Consider the following 19,294-nt stretch of genomic DNA (forward strand, 5'->3'; position numbering starts at 1 on the left):
ATGCTACAGTAACAATTCGCTAATCATAGATTAAGATACCTCATTAGATTCGTCTCGCAGTTTAGCCCCAGGGTTCTGCAGTTAGTTTTATAATTAATATTTATTTAATACTTCTAAATACTAAAAAGTCCCTAGGACTTTTTTGAAGTCCCTGTTTCTAAACACCCCCTAATCATGTGGGTGATGCCAAGGTGGAATTGGTTTGGCAGCTTTAACAAGTGGCCAACCGCCCAGTGCTCTCTATCTTCTACTGGTACTAGAACTGGATGGGAAGGAGTCACTAAAGGCCTGCCATTTTCCTACTCCTAATCCATTCGGCAATTTCTTGCATTGCACATGTGACACAGCCATCAAGTCAAACTCTGGGGCCCTGGCTTCCTGCAACCCTGCCTGCCCTTCTCTTCTTGTTCACATTCGGTCAGGCGAGCTCCATCGTGTCCGGCGATGCATGACTTGCAGGTCATACGCAGTTTCTGTGGGTCGGGACTGAAACGCGTGCTCAGCGCTCACTAGATCCCTGTCTCCCTGAAAAAGGATACTGCTGGTGCTAGGAGGCGTACAAGTTCAGCTGCTAACTAGGAGTGCTCAACGCAAATTCTGATTTTTTTCTTTTCTTTTGAGCATGAAGCTATAAGTACATACTACTATATAGTAGTAGTAATTTGGAAGCTACTACATTACCTAGCTTGTCTATCTACTACTTATCTCTGAATTTCCCATCTCTGGCATGGTATATACTACTTCGTAAGTACTGTGTATATATAGTAGGGTCCTGCTGCTTCCGTTGCATATCTCAGTCCCAGCAAGCAGTGCCGATCATCATATCATAAATTTAAAAAAAAAAGAAAGAAAGAAAACTGATATCCTAAATAAAACCTCAAGAGAATCATGAAATTGTACAGTTGAAGTGTCTCCTAGGCAGGAAGGCCTCAATGAATCAAGCTAGCAGGCAGGCAGGCAGCCTCCTAGCAGTCTCCTGTCCCGTTGGACGATGCCAACGACGAGGACGAGGGTCCACCAGCACCGGTGGTGAGCCGCTGCAGCTGCAGCATCCGCGCGTAGCAGCCGTCCGGGTGGTGCTTGAGCAGGTGCGCGTGCGAGCCCTGCTCCATCACCTTGCCGTCGTCGATGACGGCGATGGTGTGGGCGTTGCGCACGGTCGTGAGGCGGTGCGCGACGACGATGGTGGTGGTGCCGCGGCCGCCGGCCCCGGCCCCGGCCCCCGCGCGCTCCAGCGCCTCCTGCACGCAGCGCTCCGACTCTGCGTCCAGCGCGCTGGTGGCCTCGTCCAGCAGCAGGATGGGCGCCTGCCTCACCAGCGCGCGCGCGAGGGCGATCCGCTGCCGCTGGCCGCCCGACAGCTGCACCCCGCGCTCCCCGACCTGCGTCCGGTACCCCTCCGGCAGCGCCGAGATGAAACTGTGGGCGTTGGCCTGCGCCGCCGCCTCCAGCACCTCCGCCTCCGTCGCGCCCTCACGCCCGTAGGCGATGTTGTCGTGGATGCTCGCCGCGAACAGGCAGGGCTCCTGCGGCACCACCGCCATGGCGCGCCGCAGCGCCCGCAGGTTGTACTTGCGCACGTCCCTGCCGTCCAGGAGCACGCGCCCGGAGGTGGGCTCGTAGAAGCGCTGCACCAGCGCCAGCACGGAGCTCTTGCCGCACCCGCTCGGCCCCACCAGCGCCAGCGTCCTGCCGGCGCGCGCCCGGAGGCTCAGGTCCCGGAGCACCGGCACCTCCGGCCGCAACGGGTAGGCGAAGTCCACGTGCCGGAGCTCCACCTCGCCGCGCGGCCGCTCCGGCACGGGCGCCGCGTCCGCGTCGTCGGGCTCCACCTCCGTGCGCCGGTCGATGGTCTCGAACACGGAGCGCATGGCGCGGCCGCCCTTGACGAAGTCCGGGGCCAGCGTGAGCGTCTCGGCGGCGCCGTTGGCGGACACCATGAGCACCATGAAGACGCGGATGGCGCGCGAGAAGTCAGCGGCGCCGTGCTTCACCAGCCACGCCGCGTACCAGAGCCCCAGCGCATAGGACGCGTAGAGCAGGAACTGCGCGACGCCGTAGCCGCTGCCGGCGATCTGCCCCTTCCACACGCACCGCCGCAGCGGGCCGCGCAGGTTGGCCGCGAACAGCGCCGTGATCTTGCGCTCCGCGTTGAAGGCCGCCACGGTGCGCAGGTTGGCAACGGCCTCGCCGGCGATCTGCGTGGCCCTGGAGTGCGCGGCCTCGAGGTCCCCCGAGAAGCCCTGGAGGAACATCTTCTGCAGTACTGTGGCAGCGACGACGAGCGGGAAGACGGCCAGGAGCACCAGCGCGAGGCGCCACTGGAGGACGAAGCCGGCGGTGCAGGCGACGAGCAGCAGCGCCGAGTTCTGGACGATGATGGAGATGCGGTCCCCGATGGCGGAGCGCACGTTCTGGGCGTCGAGCGCGAGGCGGGCGGCGACGCGCGCGCTGGCGTTCTCGTCGGCGTCGAACCAGGCCATCTCGTTGCGGAGCACGGCGGCGAACATCCTCTCGCGCACGCGCTTGGTGAGGTTCTCGCCGACAGCGTCCCAGAACACGTGCTGCGCTGTGTTGAACACCAGCGCCGCAGACGACATGCCGATGAGGAGGTAGCAGTACCGGGCGATCTGGCGCTCCATGTAGCGCGGGTCCGGCGCGTAGTAGACGCTGAGCACGGCGCTGAGCACGTAGGCGAAGATGGCGCTGAAGGAGCCGCAGACCATGGAGCCCAGGGAGCCGAGCAGCGCATAGCCCCACTCGGGCGAGTTCATCCTGGCGAGGCGGAGGAAGGAGCTGGCGCCGGCGCGGAAGGCCATCGCCGGCTGATGATGCTGGTGGTGGTCGTGGATGGACAGGTCGGCGGTGGAGAAGTCGGAGAGGCGGCGCGAGTAGGGGGAGCGGCCGTAGGAGGAGTTGCGCGTCATGATGGGGGAGCTGACGGAGTTGCGGGCGCTGGAGGGCCGGGCGCTGCTCCGGCGGGCGTTGACGAGGGCGGCCTCGTGCGCCTGCTCCTGCATGCGGATGAGCTTGGCGTAGGTGGTGTGTTCCTGCATGAGCTCGTCGTGGGTGCCCATCTCGGAGACGGCGCCGCCCTGCAGCACGGCCACCAGGTCGGCCTTGCGGATGGTGGACAGCCGGTGGGCGATCACCAGGGTGGTGCGCCCGATCATGAAGCGGTCCAGCGCCTCCTGCACCAGCTTCTCCGACTCCGAGTCCAGCGCGCTGGTCGCCTCGTCCAGCAGCAGGATGGCCGGGTTCTTGAGCATGGCGCGCGCGATGGCGATGCGCTGCTTCTGACCGCCGGAGAGCTGCAGCCCGCGATCGCCGACCTGCCAGCCACCAAATTGACATCACTGACTGTCCTAGCAGCTACTGATCATACTACTACTCGTACTGTACAAAACAAGTGTAGTAGTATAATAATAATCATACAGTATATAGCAGCAAACAGAAGTGAATTGTTTATACTAGCCAAGTACTACTACTGATGACCGGACTGATTAGAGTGCTGTTTGACCACGCATGCATGATGGGGCATACAAATTAACAAGCCTTGCTTGCTTAGTTGCTTAGTGTGGAATCAAAGCATGAAAGCCATCTCCCCCATCACATGCGGAGTCAGCACAGCAGGATGGTGGTGGGTCAGTTTGGAATTGGATGGCCCATGCCCCCCGCTCATCTGCTACTGTCACAGTACTAGTACTACTATATTAGCTTTGATTTGATCTGATTTGATTAATCTAATCCCCTTTCCCAGATGAGATACCGATGTGATTAACTAACAACGAGACTGCCTGCCATTGACAGTAAAATACCACTACTTGTAGTAGTACTAAGCAAGCAGCAAGTCCGTCAGCATGGTGGGCAGGACAAGGAGAGGAGGAAGATGCCCCCCCTGCCTTTGCCTACTACTCCTACTTTTACTTCAGGAGTGGAGGAGCAGGCCACACAGACAGACAAGCAGGGTGATTGGTTCTTCATTCTTGGGATCAAATCAAAATAATCATTCCACTTGACATTCCTCACAAAATGCCAACTTGGAATCTGTTTTACTTTGGATTCCTCCTATCCTATCTATCCTAGGATCGGAGCTCTACTTTCTTCTCTTCTACTCTACTCCCCCAGAGGCCAGAGCACAGCAGGATGATTGCTCTTGTTCTACACTACTAGCTGTTAATCAAATCTTTAAAAAAATACTAGCTGTTAATAAATACTGCAGAGAAACCCGTCAATCAATTAAATTTATCTGCCTCTGCAATCAGCAGCTAGTGGAGAAAATTGTGATCTAGTATAGAGCATGTTACTTGCCGGTAACCCGCAACAGCAACAGCAAATCTGATAGCAACAGCCTCGCCTCCTAACAACTGCCCTCCTCCCCTCCCTAGTGTCGTGAGTGCTGTGCTGCGCTGTGATGGACCCGACCCCATGCTGCTCATGTGCTGCTGCGGCCTAACGAAAGGAGCATAAACAGTGATCCAATCCCAGCATCTGAGGCACGAGCGCGACGCAAGAATGAACAAGAAACAATGGATGATGATATGCATGATGACATGGGGGAAAGCTGCAGCTAGCTGAAAGCAACCATGTCCACTGGTTCACAGTCACACGCTCTCTCTCTCTCTGTCTCTCTGTTATGGAGTGGATTACCGGAGATCCATTGGAGAAGAAAGAAATAAACAAACAACAGTTAGTTGTTCACTTCACCTGCGTGTCGTAGCCGTCGGGGAGCTTGATGATGAATGAGTGGGCGTTGGCCACCCTGGCCGCCTCCTCCATCTCCGCCTGCGTGGCGCTCTCGCTCTCCCGCCCCAGCAGCAGGTTCTCCTTGATGCTCGTCGCGAACAGCGTCGGCTCCTGCGCCACCAGGCCCATCTGCTGCCGGAGCCACCGGAGCTTGAGGCTCTTGAGATCATGCCCGTCCAGCAAGATCTGCCCTGCAAAGCCAAGTTGCATTGTTAGCATTTCAGTTTCTTTTCTTTCTCCTCGCTCTTCCACTTATATATGCATCAGAATTTCAGGCACTAATCCTTCCTATAGTCAGTCAGTCAGTCAGGTCAGTCAAGAATGGCATGTGCGATGCGAGGCCACAGTAGCATCTTGCCAGGCAATAGTAGTACTAGTAGTTTTCTAGTAGACTTTTTTTTTTGCCAACCTATAGCTGTGCTATGACTATGACTGAACAAGAGCACCCAATGACTACTTGACGAGCAGCAGGCAGGCAGCAGCCCATGAGGCCGGCAAGCTGCCTCTGCTGCCTTCAAGCATTCACTTCACTTTCTTGTTTGTTGCGTTGCGTTGCATCGCAGATTTGCAATTGCACAGTGGAAGCTTCTTCCTCTTCCATTCGCTCCACCACCCAGCAATGGCGCAATTTGGCAATGCTGATGACTGGGGCGATTGGCAACTGAATGAAATACTGTCAAGGCAGTGTTGAGTCCAACAACATGAATGAATATTCCATACCTTTTTTAATACAAAATTAACCCGGCCTCTATATTATTCACAGGTTATAAATATATACGTTATAAGAATTTTTAGAATCTATAAGGGAAAGCTCAAATGAGTGAGGAATTAATTTGGCAAAACAAGAGAAAAGCTATACCTGCGGTTGGGTCGTAGAACCTCTCGATGAGCGACACCACCGTGCTCTTCCCGGAGCCGGAGCTCCCCACCAGCGCGATGGTCTTCCCGGCCGGCACGCTCAGCGAGAAGCCGCGCAGGATGGGCACGTCCGGCCGCGACGGGTACGCGAAGTCCACGCCCCGCATCTCCACCCGCCCCGTCACCGCCTCCAGCTCCACGCCCTCGCCGCCGTCGCCGTCCCGCGAGATCCCCGGCTCGTGGTCGATGATGCGGAAGATGTTGGCGGCCGCCACGCGCGCCTTGGCGAAGGCGGCCATGCTCGGCGCCGACTGCCCGAGGGCCAGGCCGCCGATCATGACGGAGAACATGGTGGCGATGGCGAGGCCCCCGTTGGTGCGGCGGGCGCGCACCAGGTGGCCGCCGTACCAGAGCAGCAGCCCGTAGCAGCAGAAGACGGTGAAGTAGGTGCCGCCCAGGCCGATCCCCTTGGCGAAGCCGCTGCGGTAGCCGATCCGCTGCGCCACGGCGAGCGCCGCTGAGTAGGCCCGCATGGCGCGGTCCTCGCCGACGAAGGCCTGCACGATCCGTACCTGCGCCAGCGCCTGCTCGGCGATGCTGCTGGCGTTGGAGAGCGCGTCCTGGCTCCGGGAGGAGAGCTTGGCGAGCGCGGCGGCGCTGAGGCCCCCGATGACGGCGATGAGCGGGACGACGGCGAGCGTGACGAGCGCGAGCTGCCAGGCGGCGGTGAAGCCGACGACGAAGCCGGCGACGAAGGTGGCCATGTAGTGGATGAGGTTGCCGAGCTTCTCGCTGATGGCGTCCTGCACGACGACGGCGTCGGCGTTGATGGCGTAGATGACGTCGGAGGTGCGGACGCCGGTGTCGAAGAAGGAGACGTCCTGGCGGAGGGCGGCGTCGAGGTAGCGGATCCGCATCTGGGTGGACTGGCGCTCGCCGGTCCACATCCAGCAAGAGATCTCTGTGGAAATGGGTTGGGTTGGGTTGGTGATTGATCCGACCCCCACGCAAGGCAAGATGGAATGGAATGGAATCGAATCGAATTGGTACCTGCCCATGAGGATGCCCAGATTGCTGCCCCGACGACGAGGAAGTAGAAGGCGTACTTGACGACGAGGCGGACCATGGTGTCCGGGTCGTCGGCGTGGGAGCCGAACGAGTCGACGAGGTCGGCGAAGAAGCGGAGGAACACGGGGAGCGAGCAGCCGTGGACGAGCGCGCCCAGGGTGCCGACGAGCATGAGCACGCAGTCGAGGCCGTCGGCGAAGCGGAAGAGGTCGCGCAGGGCGGCCGGCGGGGTGGGTTGCTTCTTCTTCTTCTCCTTGTTCATCATGGCGGCGTCGATGTTACTGGATGGCCTGGCATTGGAAGGCTGCTCGATCTCCAGAGGAGGCGGAGGAGGAGCAGCAGCAGGGGGTGTGGATTGGGATTGCTCTGCTGCTTCTCCTTGCTGTGCTAGCAAGCCAGATTGGGATGGGGAGGGCAGGTGGAAGGCCTCGAGCTCCGGGCGCGCCCACTCGTCGGCGGCATGGTGCGCGCCGAGGACGACGACGCGCGCCCTGATCTCCTCCGGGTCGGCAGCGGCGCTGGACATTAATCCACCTCGGCACTCGGCAGCAGGGGCAGAGCAGAGCAGAGCAGCTGAAGAGGGCCGCTGGGTGGGGGGGATTGGAAGCGGCCTACTACTGCCTGCCTCTCCCTCTCTGCTCTTTGTCCTCTTCTTATAATGGCCGCCCTGCCCTGCTTGGATGGCCGCCCTGCCCTGCCCTGCTTGGATGGCCTTGGGATTGGATTGGAGAAGAGACCTCAGCTGCGTATGCTTGCTCCCGGGTTTGTACTCGACGACTAGTGGAGTACTGTGGTAGGGTAGACTACCCGTACCGAGCTGCACGGCTGCGTTTTTTTAGATTATAAAAAAAGTTCAGGTTTTCATCATGCGAAACAACGACTTCGGTCGTGTTTAGTTGGTGAAAAATTGTTAGTTTTGATACTATAGCATATTTCGTTGTTATTTGAAAAATAATATTTAATTATTGATTAATTAAGTTTAAAAGATTCGTCTCGTGCTAGTCAGTTAGACTATGTAATTAGTTATTTTTTAACTGCATTTAATGCTTTGTGCATATGTCCAAATATTCGATGGGACGGAGACTATAATTTTTTTTTTAGAATTAAACAGAGTCTACATCTAAATTACATCATCTATGAAAAATTTTACAAATAAACTTTATTTATTATAGTATGTATACAAAATTTCTTTGTAGCACCAGGTGTGCTCCTAACCAAACGGGCCCTAGAATCTATAGGCCCCGTTTAGTTCGTGAAAATGTTTGGATTTTGACACTATAATACTTTTGTTGTTATTTAACAAATAATATTTAATTATGGATTAATTAAGTTTAAAAAATTCATCTCGTGCTAATCAGTTAGACTGTGTCATTAGTTATTTTTTAATTATATTTAATACTTCATATATGTGTTGAAAAATTCAATGTGATGAGTAATGTAAATTTTTTTTTGCAAACTAAACGGGGCCTCGAACTCGGAGAAGACGGAAGGAAGGTGCTGGCATCGAGGCTCTCCAACAGACAGACAGGGCAGAGCTAGCACTGGAGTCGATTGGAGGGAGGATCCTTCTCCTCCAAGCCAGAGGAATGAAGCCATGCACGGATGCTGCCTGGATGTAATCGCCATTGCCGAGCATGCTTGGTGCCAGAATTTACCAACTGTTAGGGCATTTTCAAGAGCCTAGCAATAATATTAGCTAAATTTAGGAATTTGGAGGCCAGCTAAACAATAAAAAGCTTCCCAAACTGCCAATCTTCCCAACAGACTCTCTAAATCTATTATACTGCTAGTGGACCCCACGTGTCATCCTCCCTTCTTATCTTCTTCCTTCCCCTCCTGTCTCTCCCCTCCCCCAAATCGAGCTCCATCACGGTCTCGGTCTGCCGGAGGCGCGCGTCCCCATGGCGCTCCTCTGCCGCGGCCGGTCGTGGGCGACGAGCAAGCCAGGTCGCGCGGGGATGGCGTGGGACGGCGACGCGCGCGTCCCCATGGCGCTCCTCTGCCGCGGCCGGTCGTGGGCGACGAGCAAGCCAGGTCGCGCGGGGATGGCGTGGGACGGCGACGCCGGCGTCGGACGTCTGGGCGATGCTGGATGGCGCGGGACGGCGGGGACGTCAGTGGCGCCGGCGAGCAACGTCAGGGGTGGCGGCGCCGGCGAGGAACATCTCAGTGCAGTGGACGAGGGTGGCCGCCTGGTCGAGTCGGAGGCTCGGAGCACGCCGAGATCTCCTCTTGCGCCGCCCTCGTCTTGCTGCCGTGAAACGCAACTCCATGTTGACATTGCTGTCGAGAGGACTGATGCAAGCTAGCTACTCGGTCGTCCCTCACATGACAAACAAGAAGCATATCAGGGCGCCGCATCCACCGGCGGCGTCGGACGTCTGGGCGATGCTGGATGGCGCGGGACGGCGGGGACGTCAGTGGCGCCGGCGCCGTTGAGCGACGTTGGGGGGCGGTGGCGCCGGAGAGCAACGTCAGGGGTGGCGGCGCCGGCGAGGAACATCTCAGTGCAGTGGACGAGGGTGGCCGCCTGGTCGAGTCGGAGGCTCGGAGCACGCCGAGATCTCCTCTTGCGCCGCCCTCGTCTTGCTGCCGTGAAACGCAACTCCATGTTGACATTGCTGTCGAGAGGACTGATGCAAGCTAGCTACTCGGTCGTCCCTCACATGACAAACAAGAAGCATATCAGGGCGCCGCATCCACCGGCGGCGTGGTCTGTGCGCCTGAGCTCGCCGTCATGTCGACGTCGTCGTCGACGCAGGAGGCGGAGCAGGACTGGATGCCCAGCGACGAGGCCGCGGCGGCGTCGCCGCGAGCGCGGTCGTCGCCGTCGCCATCGCGGTACAAGGGCGTGGTGCCGCAGCCCAACGGGCGGTGGGGCGCGCAGATCTACGAGCGCCACGCGCGCGTCTGGCTCGGCACGTTCGCGGACGAGGCGGCGACCGCGCGCCTACGACGTGGCGGCGCTCCGCTTCCGCGGCCGCGGCGGCGCCGTCAACTTCCCCAGCCCCGCCGACGCGGCCGAGATGGCGTTCCTCGCCGCGCGGCCCAAGGCCGAGGTCATCGACATGCTGCGGAAGCACACCTACGACGACGAGCTCCGGTAGGCGCTGCGCTCCAGCGGTGCCTGTGTCGGTGGCCCGTGAGGGCAGCCGACGGCGGCCTGGGAGCGCCAGCGTCGCCGCTCGTGCCCGACATGGTCTGCACTCTGGGTCCATGGAAAATCAGAGGAGAGGGAGGGCGGTCCCATCCATACGGTAGGAGGAGGATGGCGAGTGGGATCCGTTCGAGAGAAGTAGATAGCGCAGAACTCGGGATAGCTCGGAGGATAGCGAGAGGAGCGATATACAGAAGCTGTTGGATCCAGTTTTCATTATATTCTTGCTATTTTACCGATGCACTTTACTTTAAAGAAGCTGTTGGATGGAGTTACTCTTAGGAAGAGAACGAGGAGTTGTATGAACAAAGCCAAGCAGCGCATAGGGTTGGGTTGACGGCCTAGCAGGTCAGGCTGCAGCATGCAGTGCAGCCATGAAGATCGAGGGATTAAAATACAAAAATGAGTCGTCGTCCATCGGTCGTCGATCGCCCCCCGCCGTCACATCCATCACTTGCTGTAGTGCAGGCTTGTGCAGTTTGGTCAATGCAGTGCAATGTGGACGCGCCTGATTATTCTTAACATCGATCACTGTGCTGCGGTGCGCTGCGCACATCGATCCAACCGAGGCTTGGACCCCAAGACATGCCTGCCTGGGACCAATACTCTTGCAGTCCGGCTGCCAGGCCAGTTCAAAAAAAATTTCTAGTCACTTCGAATTTTTGTTATATACATGGAGCATTAAATATAGTTAAAAAATAATTAATTACACAGTCTAACTGATTAGTGCGAGATGAATCTTTTAAATCTAATTAGTTTATGATTGGACATTATTTATCAAATAATAATAAAATGTGCTACAGTACCAAAACCCAAATTTTTTCGCAAACTAAACTCAGCCGAACCGCCGTGAACTGGACCGACCAGCTGATGACTGTTTTTCTTAATATATATATATATATATATATAACGTAACCTTTCTTTGATTGTGCAAGTATTGATGTAAGGAGTACTAGCTTAATTTTGGCCAAAGATCGATCTCTGCGCGCGCATTGTACTGACAGACTAGTACTGTAGCTTGCTATCTGACTGCCTGCACAAAAAGCAAGCGACTGAACTGAACTGGTGGTGGCATTGGTATGTGCAGTGCAGTGGGCGACTAGCTTTTGACTGGACGAGAAAAAATGCTATATATCAAGTGTTTAATTAGGAATCAATCTACTGGAGTATGTATACATTGTCCATGAAATTATATATTAATCACTGTACATATACAATCAAAATTTATACGCTTGCGTGCATACATCAGTACATATGGTGTGTTGATCTGCAGCTACCTACTACAGTACGTACGTTGCTTATTATTAATTAATAAGAGTAGTAGTTGTTGTCATCTCGCTCCAAAGCATATTAATCCATACACTAGCAGCTTCATTGATCGTTTAAATTTAATTACGGGCCGGGTGATACATACATACTATACTCCACAATTAAAGCCGCGCCGCAGCTAGTCAATAATCTTGGTTTGTCTGCTTGTCACATGACAGCAGCACTAACTGAAACTGCTTTCTTTGTTAACAACTAATCAATCCGTATCATGCATCGATCTCTGGTGACTGATGAGGTCGTAGAACAAATAAAATTAAATAGGGAACGAAGGCCTGCCTGATTGATGATCGATGAGACAATATATGGGCACGCACTAAGTAAGTGGCTCTGATGGCCTGCATCTGCAGCCAGCATGTGAGCCTCACTCCCTTGCTTTATTTATTTGTTGCCCATGCATTTTCAGCTGTTACTACTTTATTTGTCTTTCTCATGCGTGCATCCTTCGATTAATTATATCATATATAGTAGCTAGGCTAATAAATTAAGAAAATAAAGTTTGACAGCACTACTACTGCATGCACTTTTAATTTCGAATCTACAACATCCGAGTGTTTTTTCTATCCAGTTTCAATCAATTTTCCAAACCAATAGGGTGAAGACACGTGGCTTGGACGGTATAGAAAATTTGAGTGACGATATGCTAGCTTAAAATTAATCGATTGTTAGCAAAGGATGCGCCATAAAAAATTGACTGAAAATTTTATCTGTGTCAGTCAATTAAATAACACAAACAATCTGAAACATGAACAAGATGAAGAAGCTAATGGGACAAGGATGAACAAAACATTAAGTTCTTGGTCTTACAACACAATACAAAAATACTAATTTGATTCCATCTGACCTAAGAAATATAACATGTACGGAACAAAAAATAAAAGAAAATTTAACATTGATAACACATACAGGTCAGTAGTTCATCGCACAAACAATAACTATGGTGGATCAAAATACAAAGGAATATTTCCAACGTAGTTTAGCAACAACATGTGGATCAAAATAAGTAGGAAAAAAATAATTTTATGGTGCTATGGAAAAAACGGATAAACATAAAAATGTTGAACTCCTTTATCTTGTCAAAATCAAATCATCATCCCTGATCCCCACAGCCATGCACACTTACTGGCCAAATCCCTCACCCTCACAAGGGCCACATAAGGATGGTGGGCTGGGCTGCAAAAATCAGCATAGGAAGCAAGAATCAACTTTGTTGCCTGCCTTCCCTTGGTGCTTGCTTGTGACTCCAGTGGAGTATATTAGACTTGCACCTACCGACCTTTCTTCACGCCAAAGCGCGCGGATCACGTACTCTAGAGCTAGCTAGGTGCAAAAACTTTTACATGAATTGACCTTTATGTACACCAACGTGCATCCTGCATAAATTGATCAAATCGAAGGGTTTCTCATGTCATAAAAACGTACTTGGACAAAAATATCGAAATGTCATATTTTTTTTTATGCATTGGTCCAAGTTTCACCAAGCAGAATAGCCAACGAAAGGCCCATTTGATTTTCTGCATAGGCCCCCAGTTAGCTAATAAGTACAGTACTCGTAGTAGGGAGAAGAGAAGTCCACAAAGCCCACAAAAACAAAAGTCTGTCGTGTCAGTCAGGTGGAGGTTTGAGTAGCAGAGTTCTCTGCCTTCCCGTCTGCTAGTGCTCGTGCCAGCTTCTTCTTCCCCCGCCTGGCCACTCTTCCCGATTCTTCTCTACCATTCTTCCTCCGCCCTCCACCTCCGCTCCCGCCCAACTGCTCAAGCCAAGGATCATCATGGTCTCTGACGCCAGCAAGAAGAAGGCCGCGCAGAAGAAGGCCGCCGCCGCAGCCAAGAGGGGAGCCAAGGCACCGTCGCCCCTTCCTCCTCCTCCTCCTCCTCCAAGGGAGCAGCTGCAGCTGCAGCGCCGCCCAAGTCCATCGATGCCGTCGCCGCGCTCAACCTCTCCGATCGCACCTGCACCGGCGTCCTCGCCTCCCACCCGCTCTCCAGAGACATCCACGTGAGCAACCCCATCTCTGTCTTCCTCATTTGCTGCCGCCTCAAATTCTGAACAACTTCGGCCACCCATATCCATACATGTTATTCCTGTCTGCATCGTTACACTTCCAATTTTGAATTAGATCTGTGTCAATATATGCTCTCTGGTTTTAGAAAAAAAAGGGGGCACACAAGCATTTCATTTTTGTATTATTCTCTTCCCTTTCAAATATCGGTAGGCAAATCTGCTGAGGACATAGGAGTTTATTCAGATATGTGCTGATCTGAATAAACTCCTATATCCTCAATAAATTGAACTTCATGTAGGTCAATAGGTAATTCATGTTCATGGTTGTACCCATGCTTTTTGGGTAAAGCCTAGTACATGCCAAGAACTCCAGTAATCGCCTCTAAATCAGACACTCCAACTACTAAATGGGAGGTTGCATCTATTCTTTAGAGCAACTCCTGGGGCTACCTCTATTTTTTTAGGGGCTTCCAAATTTACTTCAACTCCAGCAATAACCTTTAATTCTTAATTATAATAGAGGGTTCCCTAGAGATCCCCTAGGAATGGAGGAGGAGGAAGGGATCTAGAGGCCTCCTCAAAATAGAGGGCCTAGTAGAGGGTCTACTGGAGTGCCTCTTTTTTCGTTTAACCCTCTAAACTTGAGATAGAAGGCTCTGGGCACCAGCCCCCTTTATTAAGTGAAGCACTCATGAGGGAATATTTACATACTGCCTTTCATTTTGGTCGTTTCATTTAACGCTTCGATAACTGATGATCACCTAATGAACCTAACACGATCGTCTGAATGTTGCAGATAGAGTCTCTTTCGTTAACGTTTCATGGCCACGACCTTATTGTGGATTCTGAGTTAGAGCTCAACTATGGGAGGTACAAATATAATACCATCACTTGTACCCATTCAGTTATGACCAAGTGTGCAGCTCGAGCACACCATTGACAGTTTTAATTGGCCTCAGGCGTTACGGTTTACTTGGACTAAATGGATGTGGAAAATCTACTCTTCTCACAGCAATAGGTTGCAGAGAACTCCCAATCCCTGACCACATGGACATATACCATCTCACCCGTGAGATTGAGGCTTCAGACATGTCCGCACTGCAAGCTGTTGTTAGTTGCGATGAAGAAAGGGTGAAGTTGGAGAATGAAGCTGAAATTTTGGCTGCACAGGTCAGCTCTCGAACTCCCTCCCACAATTGTTATCTTCACACACCCTTTTCTTCTCTATATCCTGCCTTGCTGCTGTGGATAGAAATTCCATAAGAAAACTAGGTTTTATGTGGATAGAAATTTAATTTTTAAATGAATGGAAATTCCATAAGAAAACTAGGTTTTAGGTGGATAGAAATTTAGTCCTCACCTTGTAACTATTGTGAACTGAAACCTACTTATGTAGTCCAAATCTCATTTACATAATGACTTGCAGCTTCCGTGTGCATCATAGTCATAGCCTTATCGGCACATGTGGTGGCACGTGGTATGACATATACTAATACAACTTGGTTTCCAATATAAGTAGCTGAGTTCTTCCAAAGATAAGATATCATGCCGATTAACTTGCCTGTGTTTTCTGATGTATCACCCAACGTGATGCCACTGCTACACATCCTGTTGAGCTTACATGATTTTTAACAATTTGATTATGCTTCCTCATGGCATCTATACTTTACCTGTAGAGTGATTATTAAACAAGCTATTGAAATCCCAAATACCTGCAGAAAGGTCTTTCAAGGCACATTGTTTCGGTGAACTCGTTGCTCAGTTGGACTAATTCGTTACGCTTACTTGCAGATCTCGAGGCATGTGTCTGGTTGGAAGAGACGCTAAAGAAATTTGATCGCATACTTGTGGTCATATCGCATTCCCAGGACTTTCTGAATGGAGTTTGCACAAACATCATCCATATGCAGAACAAGAAGCTCAAGTTATACACTGGGAATTATGACCAGTACGTTCAGACCCGGTGCGAGCTTGAAGAGAATCAGATGAAGCAGTACAGATGGGAGCAGGAGCAGATTGCTTCAATGAAGGTGTACATTGCACGGTTTGGACATGGGTCTGCAAAGCTTGCACACCAGGCTCAGAGCAAGGAGAAGACTCTCGCAAATATGGAGCGTGGTGGGCTCACGGAGAAGGTTGTGAGGGACAGGATACTGGTTTTCCGCTTCACAAATGTTGGCAAGCTTCCACCGCCGGTGCTGCAGTTTGTCGATGTCACATTTGGGTACACCCCGGATAATCTGCTATACAAGAAGTTTGACTTTGGTGTTGATCTGGACTCTAGAATTGCACTGGTTGGTCCCAATGGAGCAGGGAAGAGCACCCTTCTGAAGCTGATGACAGGTGAGCTGGCTCCATTGGATGGTATGGTGAGGCGGCACAATCACCTGCGTATTGCACAGTTCCATCAGCATCTGGCGGAGAAGCTGGACCTGGACATGTCGGCCCTGCAGTACATGATGAAGGAGTACCCGGGGAACGAAGAAGAGAGGATGAGAGCTGCAGTTGGCAAGTTCGGGTTGTCGGGGAAGGCTCAGGTGATGCCGATGAGGAATCTATCGGATGGGCAGAGGAGCCGTGTCATCTTTGCGTGGCTGGCATACAGGCAGCCACAACTACTGCTACTGGACGAGCCGACGAACCATCTTGATATCGAGACCATCGACTCCCTAGCGGAGGCGCTGAACGAGTGGGACGGCGGTGTGGTCCTGGTGAGCCATGACTTCAGGCTGATAAACCAGGTTGCTCATGAGATCTGGGTGTGTGAGAACCAGGCGGTGACAAGGTGGGAAGGCGATATCATGGATTTCAAGGAACACTTGAGGACCAAGGCTGGTTTATTATCTGTCTGATTCAGGAATTAATTGTTCTGCCGTGCCTTGGTTTCTTCTTTATCGAATCGATCTCTTGTGTATAGTATACTAGCACAGATGACAGAGACCACCCGGTGCAATGCAGTTATATATGATGGAGTACGTATCTAGCTATTATATAGTGTGTAACTGCAGAAACAGTGATCCAGTTACGATGTAGTATATATCTGGTATATATGACAGACAGATTATCCGAACGAAATGATTATATATGAGTTTATTTTTTCTTTATAATCAAAATAATGTGCTAGCTACAAGCAGTTCCAGTGGATCCGTTGCTGACTGTTTTTTTACTCCCCCCAAAAATTGAGGGGAGCTACGGCGGGCAAGCTGCAAGCCTGAACGATGTATTATGAGGTGTGGCAAATCACAGATTACAACAGCAACTGTTAGCGCAGCACAACACAAGAGGAAAAAATTGAAGACACAGCTCAGCAAGACTACAGAAATGAGAAAGACTACAGAAGGACTGAAGGAGGAAGGAGAAAGACTACAGGAGGAGGAACACGGCTCTCCAAAATAGCCAAAGGCTAAGACCTGCACCGGCCGAAGGCAAACCACCAATCTCCACTGAGCACTGCAACCAAGCAACATACTTGCCAGCTTCGCAAGGACCAAATGCGCTAACCACCACCCCTCGTAGCTACGCCTCGCCGCTGCCACCCTCCACCGTCCAACAAGGGAAGGAAGCCTCGAAGGAATGAGGGACCGCCACAACGAAAGGGGACTAAAGATAGGGGAGAACACTGATCATAGCTTCAACGGAAACCCCGATCTCCCTTCAAGCTAATGGCAGCACCTTTCGTAGCATATCCGGGTTCCTGTCTGCCGCCATCCAAAGCCCAACAAGGGGAGGAAGCCTCGAAGGAGGGAGGACCGGCAACAAGGAGTGCCCGACATTTGATTTGATGAGACCACAAACAAGGAGAGCAGAGATGAAGAAGAGCTAGAAGCGGGCTGTTATCGCCATAAATTAAGGTTAATTTATGGGCCGAAAGCAAGATGGGCTTTAAAACAGAAGATTAATAAGGCTTGGAAATCGGCTCCTGCGTGAGCATTTGGGCCACATGGGCCATGCATCTTTAGATTTAGTTCAAGATTAGAGATAGAGTCCGATCGGGACAAGATTAGTTTAGATTGTTTCCCAAGTCTCCGGACTATAATATGTACCTTATGTTATTCATGAAAAAAGGGGGAACGTCATCACGTCTCGCAAACAACAACTCTCGACGCATCGCCACCCCCTAATCTTAGGGTTTCATCCAAGTAAGCGTCATGCTGCCCTGATCGCTTCTTGCGATCAGGGCAATGTTGTTCTTGCTTTTACCTTGGTATTACTCGTACTGAAGCGTTTTTTATGGCGAGTAATGCTAGTTATCCTGATGTTCGTAGCACGACCTTTAGTAGATCTATCGTGCTTTTGTTGCTTATCATCTACGAATATCATGTTGTCTTTCCGCGATCACGTCATCATCTTATACTAATTCTTGTTGCATAGGGTTAGCTGCATAAAGGCAACGCTCTGCTTCTTTTCCATCTAGTAGATCTAATATGTTACAGTTTGCTCTTGTACACAAGAGTTGGCGTAATATCTATTAGATTAGGCCTTGCAAACGGGTTGGATGATCCGGTGGCGTATTAGATACTCTTTCTTAGCCTTGATAGGGATTGTTCCGGGAATCGGCTCTTGCTAGTTCTTAGGCCTCTGTTTTTTGTTATGGTTTAGTTATCTGTTTGTGTCATTAGGCCCAGTCACGTGTAGGATGTTCGATCTAGCAGTGGAGCTTTTACCGTCGTGGATTAGATTAGTTAAATTTAATTGAAGCAGCTTTACAGTTATTTGCTTTTACTCATCAATATCTGGATAGATGCAGATCCAATTTGACACCGGGACTCGATCGGCTCTTTAAAGCCGATGTAAGAGTCGTCCCGGGGAGCCGACCACGGCTCGGACTTATGTTTCCACGTGTTTGTGTATGCAGGCAAATCGTCGCAAGCACGTTCGCACCTCCTGATCAGGTATAGGTCAGGTGGCACGCCCTGCGTCTTCACAAGCCGCGGCGTGGCTGGAATTGCGGGCCGTCGATGAGGGAGCAGTGCCTGCCAGCGCCCCGGTGACCTCCCGGGCTCTTCATGTTGCCTGTCGCTGCTCGCCGGTGGGTTTCGACCGACAACAATTCTGGCACGCCCGGTGGGACCTTCATCAACAACAACGCCCACCGCAGAGATGGTAGGAGCTCAGGACCAAGCACCGGTTCCGCCGGTCACCAAACCTGTCACGTATGAAGAACTGACTCAGGAGCACAAGCAGAAATACGATGAGGTCAAAGCTCAGTTCGAAGCCGATCTCATCGGCTCTTTTGAGAGGACCCGCAACCATGGCATCAGGTGGAAGGGGTTCTCACCAGAGGGTGCTCTTGACAACGTTGATCTGTCCGTGCCTTCAGAGGAGCGCACCAGGGCCCCTACGCCAGGAGATGAACTACATGGTGGCTCACACACTTCATCGGCACTTAGAAAGCCTGGTGAACGAGCTTGAGCGCGTGGCACATCGCGTTGTCCAGGAGGTAATCAAGAACCAGTACTCCCCATCGGGACTAACTCTGGGGAGTCACAGGGGGGGGGAAGTCTGCTCTGCAATCTAGGCCGCCAGTGTCCTACTCGCTCGCGGGCAGCAGGACAGCAGAGTTCGCCGATGTATGTCATCCACAAGATCGGCGTCAGTCCAACACGCTCGGTGCAGTTGGTAAACCCAGGAGCTTCTGGAGCAGATGCGGAGAAGAAACAAGCGTGGCTGGCAAAGTACGCTACTGGGCCGAGTGCTGAGCCATCGGCCCCAGGAGTTCTTAGTATGGAGCAGGTCAGTGAAATACTGAGAGACCAGTTTGGCATCCTGCCCAAGAGAAAAGCGATCGGCTATTCCAAGCCGTATCCAAGTGACTACGACTTGATCCCATTGCCACCCAAGTATCGGCTCCCTGAGTTCACCAAGTTCAACGTGTCAGAAGGAGCCAGCTCCATTGAGCATGTGAGCCGATACTTAACGCAGCTTGGGATGATCTCGGTATCAGATCCTCTGAGGGTCCGGTTCTTCGGCCAATCTCTTACAGGCCCAGCTTTGGATGGTACGCGTCATTGGCTCCAGATTCGATTCGAACTTGGAGGCAGCTGGAAGATCAGTTCCATACCCAGTATCACTCGGAGGCTGCTGAAGCTGGGATTGTCGACCTCGCCCAAGTCAGGCAGAAGCGAGGAGAGACTG

General features: G+C 52.2%; 1 protein-coding gene and 1 pseudogene across 1 annotated transcript; one reads left to right on the forward strand and one right to left on the reverse strand.

Annotated features, from left to right (window-relative positions):
- Positions 1 to 723: 723 nt before the first annotated feature.
- Positions 724 to 7,409, reverse strand: LOC120713143 (ABC transporter B family member 1-like). The gene is made up of 4 exons (XM_039999149.1): positions 6,655 to 7,409; positions 5,606 to 6,565; positions 4,708 to 4,937; positions 724 to 3,332 (listed from the first exon to the last, which is right to left on the reverse strand). The coding sequence occupies exons 1-4, from the start codon at positions 7,196 to 7,198 to the stop codon at positions 966 to 968; spliced, it is 4,101 nt and encodes a 1,366-aa protein (XP_039855083.1). The 5' UTR covers positions 7,199 to 7,409; the 3' UTR covers positions 724 to 965.
- A 5,361-nt stretch (positions 7,410 to 12,770) lies between these two features.
- LOC120713144 lies at positions 12,771 to 16,263 on the forward strand (annotated as a pseudogene).
- The last annotated feature ends 3,031 nt before the right edge of the window (positions 16,264 to 19,294 follow it).

The sequence above is a fragment of the Panicum virgatum genome, chromosome 6K, assembly GCF_016808335.1.
Source record: "Panicum virgatum strain AP13 chromosome 6K, P.virgatum_v5, whole genome shotgun sequence".
NCBI lineage: Eukaryota > Viridiplantae > Streptophyta > Magnoliopsida > Poales > Poaceae > Panicum > Panicum virgatum.

What these genes read in the sequence shown, in the direction of transcription:
- LOC120713143 (XM_039999149.1), bottom strand. Translation starts at nt 7,198, where the DNA reads ATGTCCAGCGCCGCTGCCGACCCGGAGGAGATCAGGGCGCGCGTCGTC. An exon ending in CTGGGCATCCTCATGGGCAG is followed by an intron (nt 6,566 to 6,654) that starts GTACCAATTCGA and finishes CCATTTCCACAG; the next exon opens with AGATCTCTTGCTGGATGTGG. An exon ending in CCGACGGCTACGACACGCAG is followed by an intron (nt 3,333 to 4,707) that starts GTGAAGTGAACA and finishes GGTGGCTGGCAG; the next exon opens with GTCGGCGATCGCGGGCTGCA.